Genomic DNA, 9,615 nt, shown 5'->3' on the forward strand with positions numbered 1-9,615 from the left:
CAAGTGTAAGCTCAACAGAACAGTTCGTTATAGTGACGCACATTTTGTAACTGCCTTATACAAGCTTAGTGCAAGCACAAGAATGCAGAAAAATATAAATTAAAAACTTGCTCTATGCATACACAAACAGATCAACACAAATGGTAAAAACCGCTTTGAAGACAAATGTGACTGTGGCAAAGCGCAGTGCTGTGCCGGTTGAAATTGCCACCCACAAAAGTATTGAGCAATGCTTAAACCACAGGCAATAAAGTGCTGAAAGACTGCGTCTCTAACGTAACTATTTTAATTCAAATTTCTTGAATATAGGGCTCGCTTGCAGATAAGGCATCTGATCCAACTGACCTGATTTTACACCTGCTACATGCATACAATGCACTCAGATAAACTGGTAATAATAATTATAAAAGGCATTTAAAAACTTGATAGTATGATGAAGATGCATGACTAGAAAAGTTCTGTCCCCCTCGTACTTGTTAAAAAGGTGTAAGTACGACATGTTCTTTTTTTCCTCAATTTTTGCATTAATGGACAGCCGGGAACCTCGAACCGACACAAAAAAAAGATACTGCTATGTTAATCGTGTTATGAATAATTTTTTGTGAAAGCTTTTTTACAGACAAGTTGCAGTCTCGTTTCTGGAGGTTGAGCTGTATCTTGTAAAATAACTTGAAAAGTGATCACATGGGATCATGACACTATATCATAATGTTAGTTTCAGTTGACTCTCTTGCCCTACAAGTCGCTGCTCACTGTGGCCAGTGATGCAACAGCAGTGTCTGTGTAATTTTCATCACACTTCTGTCCTATGCCATTCTTACCAGAGTTGGCGGCACATAGATACCCAAATTTCGATAGTGTTGCTTTCTCAGGTGGTTGCTTTTGATTTGCTCAATATCAGTTGGCACTTCAGCTCCCATCAAACTTCTTTTTTACCTCTTCAACAACAACATCAACAACAAATTTATGACACCTGTGTTGTCCTTCTAGTTGCCTACAAAGACCAGTCAATCTAGCAACAACACTGACAGTCTCTATTATCTTGTAATGGGGGAGAGGTGTGTCCCACCATGTGTTCCACATTGTTGTCACTATGTGGGCTGGCTGGGGAGGCAACAACTGTAATATGTTTGCATTTGCATATATTAAAGTGATGCTTGTACTGTGTTATAACACCTAACTTGGTCTTGTACTTGCTCCACAATAACACTGGCTCACAGTCGTGGTGAAAAGCTTTTGTATGTTGAGCAAATGAGTTGTATCCACTACAAAAAAAGTCAGTGATAGCACACATGTTGCTCTACCAGGCCTGGTGTGGTTCCTTCTGACACTGCTGCTGATGCTGACGCGCTGCTGCTTGCCTCGTACACTGTTGCAGCTGCAGTAGACATGGCAGTCTCTGTATCGACTGCTGCCGTGTCATCTGTCATGGTAACTTCCAAGTGGTATCGGGCTCACTTCTGCAACAGAGATGTTGTTTGCCCCTTGAGGGCTCTCATGATCAGGGCCAATAATTTCGTAGGCATTGTCTCCTGCATCGAAGAACCAATAAGAACAGCATGAATTAATAAACATAGCTCTAAAAAGTACGGACATCAAGACTTAACCACAAGCTTTGCACATAAGTGACCGGGCTTAATGAATAATACTTGCAGGAGGAGTTACACAATTGTTTGTGTATATTACAGTAAAGCCTCATCAGAAGATATTCAAGAGGCACGGGAAACATGTCTCTCTAAACCAAAAATTTTGAGACACTGAGGAGCCAGACTAGATCACTTTATTATGCATCATCACTAAAGTATGTTTTGATATATCTGAAGGAATAAATGCTCAGGGTGGCTTAAAGGGCCCCTAAACCACTTCTCGACATTTTTTGAACATTTCAAGTAAACACGCGTATCGAAATCAGAATGCCGTCACGATCGACGAAGCCAAATGCCAGAGTGCGTAGCACTGCCGGAGCACCACAATATGAAGAAAATGACCCCGTGCGCCTCTCTGGACCTATCCTGCACCCCCCAGTTTGTCCTGACGTCACCAGGCTGTCTCTGATGATATCACCAGTTTCCGGTGCTGTCGATTGGTCGAACGAAAGTGTACGACTGCCGGCAAGGCCTGCAAGCAAATACACACACTCCTTCTTCCTCGTCGCGTTGCGCGCGATGCTATTGTGGGCAGCCAATGGGGGCAAAGAACAGAAACGCCAACAGAAGGGTCTCCCTATGAGGCTCTTCAACACGAGTCACCATACAGTTCCGTTGTATTAGCGCCACCCCTCGCAGGACGACGGGCCAGCGCGGCAGCAACAGAGCTCGTTGGTGTTGGCCTGTCCCGTAACATTTGGAGGCGTACTAGGCAAGGAAAAGACGATACTGTCCATATGGCGTGTACCAGATGAAAGAGTAAAATGAGTGGGGACTACGTTTCGATAATCAAACACACGTAGCTCCACTATTACTGCACCGTTTCGAAAAATTCTCGCGGCTACCTGTTCATTGCCTTATTGTGTAGAACTGCAACACCGCAACTAAATTTCAACCTCGGTGGTTTAGGGGCCCTTTAAAGAAGACATTCACAGCTTTTTAGTGACTGTAGATTGTGTTAGCTTCCTTCCCAACTTCTGGAATTTAAACGTTTCACTTTGCAAGCCTTGTTGCTCGCAGTACCTTTGAGGTGCTCTTAGACGCTCGTCAGCTTCAACTGCCGACACTTTCTGCCCTGCACTGTCCTCGTTGCCCTCCTTTTCTGGTTCATGCTAAAAGAGACATGCGGGATTGACTTGTGTAAGGATTGCGTGATCTTTACGCCCTTCGGAGCACACAAGGTGCACAAAGTGAATGTGTCTGGGTTGTGTCCCTTCGAAGTAGTGAATACTTAAAAAGTCATCCTTAGTAACAAAGGTGTCTCTTGTATACAGTATTGTTAACGTGGCAAACATCGGCAAACCAACCAAACCATTTTCAGATGTCTCTTACAACCAAGTGCATTTTGTAATGAGATTCTTCTGTACTGAATATTTTTCAACTATGGATCATATGCATGTACATATAGTCACAAAGACATGTTGTGTGGAATGGCGAATCAGGAAACAGTTCGTACTCTTACTTTTTGTCCCTAACATAAGCAGCTGATAACAATATGATAAAAAAGCAGGCAATGAGGCTAGAATGGAACATAATCCTTCAGCTCTTAACAGTTTTTTGGGCCCACATCATTCCCCCATATGACATAAGGAAACAACATGATTGCAGTAATGGCTGCATGTGATCTGAGTTGATTGAAACAAGCTATACGTAAGGTTGTCCTGTATGTAATTTTATCAGAGTGCTTTTTAGATGTCCTGCTGGTGATCCTGGCTGCGCGATGCTTCTCATGCTTTTTGGCACGATTCCTTTTTTTCCACTCCACTTTTTTTTTTCAGATTATCTCCCCTTTCCCTTCCCCCTTGTGTAAAATAGCACATTTGAAGTATCAAATCTGTTGAACTAACGTGTGTATCAAACCTGTTAACATGTGTGCTTCTCTGTGGTCTGTGTTGTATTTTTGCGCTGCACAATTCAATTCAAGATGAAAGATGGAACGTCCCTGCCTTTAGATTAATTGTGTGTGTGTGTATGTGTATATATGTCTCTCTCATGTTTTGAAATATATGTACATTCAGGAGTGCCTGCATGCCCTTCTCTCCTGCTCCAGTGACGAAAAGGAGAGCCTGTTTATGTACCATAGTAAAAAATTCAAAGGCTTTCGCTGTGCCCATTACATCCCTTATCATATGGATCTGTCACAATACAGAGTAGCAGTGGTCCATAATACTAGCCCATCCCAACATAATTATAAATTAACACATACCGACATGCTGTGAAACAGCTGTTGCAAAGCCGCTGGTGAAGGCAATTTCCGCAGCACTGCAGTGGTACAGCCGAGTTCCACCTGTATAGTGACAAATCCATATGCGTGTTAGCAACTCAGTAGTTGCTGATGGTTTCATAAGCTTTACACTACACAATAAAGTAATCTTGACAACTTTGTTGGAACAAATACACATAATTAGGACACCACTTAAACACTAACACGATTAATTGCCCCCAATCTCTCACTCACTAAGGGATAATACTACTGAAACATCGGTGGAGAGCTCAGATTAACACAGCCCATAAAGGACAAGCGTTCTTTGAGGAAAACAGCTATAACAGTGGTTAGTTTTCTTGATCATTTTATGTGGTAGCTTTGATTTAAATGTCATGCAGTACTATAAAATACGAAGTGTCGCATTTCTACCAGCAGAAGGCGTCGTCAGGCTCATGGTACAACAGATTTTTGCACCGTTTGTCAGTGAGCCGACACATACAAAGAAAACCGAATTCACACATACACATACAGTGTCAAGTACACTTCTCCTTCTGAAAACGCAGCCACCAGTTCCAATGTTGCTGAAAGGAAAGGTTATATAAAATGCGAGACTGCATGGAACTGCCACTTATGACTGTAAATGTATGGTCTGCTGATTGCAGAGGTAGTCACATGCTATTTCTAGTCTCTTTTAGAAGCATTACTAAAGAATAAATTAAAATCTATTCATAAGTCACGAATTTCATGCATCCACAGTTTGGCTAAATAACCTGTGAGAAAAAGACATGTTTACCTGGAATAGCAACCTTTTTTCCTGCTGCAAAACTTTCCTTCGAATTAATGAAATAACTTTACAGCGTCATAATGCGTTTCTCGCAACTACTTGCCGGCAGTGGCGAGTTAGTATTTATATCCGACTCATTGGGCGACAATACTGCCAAACACAAATGCTTCACAAACACGAGAACACGTCCCTCGCAGAGAATAGCAACCATATATGCCTCTGTGAGACATGATCGCACCTTTGTGGTCAAAATGTACATTATAACGACATCACCATCTCATTAAAAAAAAGCCTCCGTACAAGGCAGCCGCCAACTGCATAATGTGAAATTGCAACTGATGTCCACTTACTGGTGGCCTGTGTTTGAGTCACTTTTGGCAGTTGACTGGGTGCTGAGAAATGCACATCCTGGGTTGTCCCTGCAAAACATACAGGGTTATGTCAAATGTTGAAAATATATATATGCCGGCATTTCATCAGTCGCAAAATAAACGAGTAAACTAATAAAGAACTGTAATGTAAACAGAGTACACATCATAAGATAGGCTGTCAAGTGTTAATGCATTACGCAAAAAACCTAATGCATAGGAAAGACTATATGTATACACACGAAGCTGACACAATTTAATTCGCTCTAGGTTTTTCCGTGCAGTATATTCAAATTATTATGTCTCGTGGTTAGAGCAAAATTAGTGTAAATTACGAACTAAATTATCTACCCTGGAAACTTTTCTTCAATATGCACCTGTGCGCGCTTCGAACGAGTAGCATTGTAAAATTTACGTACATGGCATTTAACATAGTTGCTGAACACGGATTTCCTTTGCCCTGTGTCGTGTACAGTGAGCTACATATATCTGCCCCCCCCCCCTTTTTGTACTAGCCATACTGCGTGCCACTGCACCTATACGCACGTCAATAAACCTCATGACACAGAAATAAAAAAAGCACCAATCACCCATGCATGTTGTAGTGGGCCTAACCTAACCAAGCATGGGCTGTTGCTTTTTATAGTAAACACAGGCATCGTGCTCATTGCAAGTATGTATCATGTCGCTAAGCAAATATGCAATTTCATTGTATCACTATTTTTTTATCACATGGATATATTTGTTGAGAGGCAAGACAAAAAGCAGTCACTTCTCAGAACTAATCAGCTTTCTTAAAACACATTTTTAACTTTTCAATGACACATGCTGCTATGTGTTTGTCTCCAGAGAGCATACTTGATTTGACTTTCCAATCAGAGACATTACATAAATATACCATGTTAAGACGACTGCCTGGAGCACGTGAGAATTTTCATCTTCGTGTAACATACTGTATCTTGATTTTGTTGACATTTGGTCAAATGGTACACCCAATATACCCACATACTAGTTTTCTTGTCCAAATAACATGCCAATGTATCTTGATTTTTTGGCATTGGCTCCTCTGCACTACGTGAAGTCGCGCTGCACTGGCTCTTTCACATCCTCGTGTCCTTGCAGCTGCCTTCTTGCGTTATATAAAGCGGGTGCCTGAAAAATATCGTATGCAAAAGTCAACACAAGGGCATGGTGCAAAACAACATCAAGACAGTCAAGGCCATGGCAATAAAAAGTCTTAGCTCTTAGTCTTCCTAGTGAAATGCATGCAAAACATCCAAATGACTGCAACAGTCAACTGCTAAACTAACTTCAATTTTTAGATTTAAGCAAAAAAACAAATAAACCACAGTTCATCCTTGTTTTTCATGAATGTTAGAATACTCCTGCTAATGAATAGAATATTGGTCATTTTCAGACGTCATAGGTCTGTCATGAGTCTGGTGTATCGCAAACACCACTTGTGACACATCCTAAGCAAGTGCCCAGTGTGCCCCCCCTCCCCCGCACCATCCCTGGTTGTGCCACTGCTGAAGCCATAATTTGAGGATTATAGCTGCAAACATGATGCTCAGTAGGGATGAAAATATTGTCCTTCAGCTCAATGGATATATGGATGTGCCTATAAAAAAGGGCAACAAGGCTTGTTATGGCAAGCTTACCCACATTTCAATACTAACAAGTTCACTGCGGCCTGCATCTAAGCTTACTAAAAGGCATGAACTTATTTTCATACATGAGGTGCGCAGTGGAGTTCATTTTTGACAGACCCAACTACTGCTGCAGTTTGAAATCTAGCATTTTAGATTCTTGTAGGCATGTAAAAGTTGCAGTTAAACCGCAGTTATTAGTTTATTACACCAACATATTGTTCTGTGTACGACAGACTGGTAACACGGAATTAAAGCAACATTTTATTTTGATATTTTATTTCTCTACTAAAAATATTCAAGCGATAAACACATCTTGATCTGCCATGCTATAGCAAAATGCACACATTACGCTTGTAACCCCCAGAGGAAGGCTGATTTAGCTGTTCATATGACATAACTCTGACACGCCAACTCATATTAGCAAATGCACAGGCATGTCCAAAACAATAAGCGTATGCAAAGCGCCCCTGCAATTGTAATTCCACACAGCAGCCGTTATATTCGATGCCGATGCGTAACTAGCTGCTTGACAATTCACCGAGTTCGTAGACATAAGCATCCTTTCAGTTTCGCACCGTGCACGAAAACCGCAACAGGAGACAAAACCAGACCTATAATCACACCATTTCAACATGAGCAAAAACAGTTCAGTCTTAGGGATAAACACTGTGAGAGCGATTTAGTGCGCGACGGCGACGAGCGACGGCTTCGAGCGACAAAACGGGCTGTCGCTTGAACAGATGGCTCGGTTCTGGAAATCTAGAAATCGTCGCTCGTCGCCCAGAAGTGCTATGAGCGACTAGCCAATAGCGCGAAGCCGGAACTGGATGTACATACATCGCTCAAATACTACCGATTGTCGCGCGGAACGAGCAAATGATTCAATTTTTATACGTGCAAGGATAAGAACGTACAGCAAGACCTCCCGAAATATTTTATGCTACTTTTTATAGTAAAATACATCAACGTAAATTACTAAAGCACGCGTCACGCGTGACTGCAGCCCTCATGCCGGCAACACCGGGGAGGCGTCGCTCAAAATCGTCGCTCGCACGGAGTACGACTTGTAGGCGACGAGCGAACGCGACAGCCATCTCCGTCGCGTCGCTTGTAGCTGCCGCGCGCAAGATCGCTTATATGGGGTTTATACTTTTTTCAGCATAAAACATGGATTCCTCATGCGTTTTCAGTAAGTTCAAGATAACGCGCCCAACTGACCTCTTGCAGCATGCAGCTGAATGCCTGCGGCAAAGTTTCTAACTAGCACTGGTGCTGCACGTAACTTCAGTGGTCGCAGATTCCCCCTGCACGAGACACCGTCAAGCGCGCGGTTTATTTATAAAAAAAAAAGCATGCTGCCAGCAAAATGACGCCTTCTGTTATGTGATTCCTTAGTTCAACAGCGTTCCGTACACAGTAGACTGCCAAACTGAATAAATTCAAACACACAAAACGCACGCTAATCACGCTCCGCATAGGCTCGGAATCACGGGCTGGTGAACCAACCATTTTAAGCGTCCTCTCGCCTGGCGTCTTATTGAACATACCATAGTTCTGGCAGCGTTTGCGATTTTTAAAGCTCTTACGGACAACGGCAAAGTGATAAAATCACATGCAGTTATCGCGACGACTGGCTTTTTCGATTGACATCGAGAGACTGCGCGTACGCCTAGTCCTTTGTCAATCGCGTCGGCTAAGCGCAGCGACGACTTCCTGGCGATAGCATGACATATACGGAGAATGTGCACCTAAGTTAGAATTCACTTACCGTGGAGGATTTGTTGTTATATCCAAGGCATGACGAACGACTGTCGTGTTTTCGTGGCGACGCGAGATGGCTGAAACACGATCTCCCTCGGCTGGCCTTTGCTCGCTGGACGGTTCACCTTTCTCCGGTGCTGTGTTGTTCCGCGATCTTGAGCGCGCGCGCGCGCGGTGGAGCCACTCCGAGTGAAAAAGTAGAGCGCTGGCTACGCGTTCCTTTGAACTGCGGCGGCCTGTTCTCTTAGAAGCAAAACGATGTGTTCTTTGCTCAGCGTGCATGAATGATACATTGCCATGTTCGGGGCCAGCCACCTACAGTTGAAGCAGAAGATTACGCTACGTTTTGTTTTCTATTGCCGCAAGAGTCTCTCTTTTCTATTGTCGCAAGAGTCTTTTCACTCTCTAGCTCTGAAGGGGAGAGTGAAAAGCACATTTCACTCTCTCCTTGGTGACAGAGTGAACAATGCATTTCACTCTCCTTGACATTTTGCGAGAGTAAAACGACGCTTTGAAGAGTGAACCGGCAGCTTCACTCCTGCGATACCCTTCCTAGTTTTTAGAGTGTATGTGCGAGCACGTTTGTGTGAGAGTGTGTGAACGTGCGTGCGCGCGTAAACATGTTTGTGCGGACGTGAGTGCATATATTTTTGTGCGTTTATGCGTGCATGCTGGGCGCGTGTAAGTCTGAATGCGGGCGAGCATGTGTAGCATCTATGTGTGTTTGCGCTTGTGTGAGTGTGTGCGGACGTGCGTGCATAAATTTTCGAGCGTGTTTGCGTGCATGGGCGCGTGTAAATGTGAATGCGTATGAGCATGTGTAGTATCTCTGCATATGTGCGTTAGTGTGGGCATGTGCGAACGTGCGTTCATTCATATACGTTTTTGTGCGTGCATTCGTGGGCGCGTGTAATTGTGAATGCGGGACAGTACGTGTCGCATTTCTGCGTGTGTGCGGTTGTGTGAGTGTGTGCGGACCTATGTTCATGCGTATACATTTTTGTGCCGTTGTGCGTGCGTGAGTGGGCGCGTGTAAATGTGAATGCGGGTGAGTATGCGTCGTATCTCTTTGTGTGTGCGAACATGCGTGTGTGCGTGTATATTACTGGGTGTGTGTGCATACCTGGGCGCGAATAAATGTGAATGCGGGTGAGCATGCGTCTCCGTGTGTGTGCGAACGTGCGGTGCGTGCGTGCAT

General features: G+C 43.5%; 1 protein-coding gene across 1 annotated transcript; it reads right to left on the reverse strand.

The window, feature by feature from the left end:
- Window positions 1-964: 964 nt before the first annotated feature.
- LOC142573221 (uncharacterized) lies at window positions 965-8,609 on the reverse strand. The gene is made up of 5 exons (XM_075682815.1): window positions 8,425-8,609; window positions 6,014-6,156; window positions 4,987-5,055; window positions 3,853-3,933; window positions 965-1,532 (listed from the first exon to the last, which is right to left on the reverse strand). Exons 2-5 carry the CDS (start codon window positions 6,060-6,062, stop codon window positions 1,420-1,422), a joined length of 312 nt encoding a protein of 103 aa, XP_075538930.1. The 5' UTR covers window positions 6,063-6,156; window positions 8,425-8,609; the 3' UTR covers window positions 965-1,419.
- Between the last annotated feature and the right edge of the window lie 1,006 nt (window positions 8,610-9,615).

The sequence above is a fragment of the Dermacentor variabilis genome, chromosome 2 (genome assembly GCF_050947875.1).
Source record: "Dermacentor variabilis isolate Ectoservices chromosome 2, ASM5094787v1, whole genome shotgun sequence".
Taxonomy (NCBI): Eukaryota; Metazoa; Arthropoda; class Arachnida; order Ixodida; family Ixodidae; genus Dermacentor; species Dermacentor variabilis.

Coding starts and splice junctions, on each gene's coding strand:
- LOC142573221 (XM_075682815.1), bottom strand. CDS start 6,062: ATGCCAAAAAATCAAGATACATTGGCATGTTATTTGGACAAGAAAACT. Junction 5,056..6,013: donor TTATTTGGACAAGAAAACTA/GTATGTGGGTAT, acceptor TATGTTTTGCAG/GGACAACCCAGGATGTGCAT. Junction 1,533..3,852: donor AGCTGTTTCACAGCATGTCG/GTATGTGTTAAT, acceptor TCTTCGATGCAG/GAGACAATGCCTACGAAATT.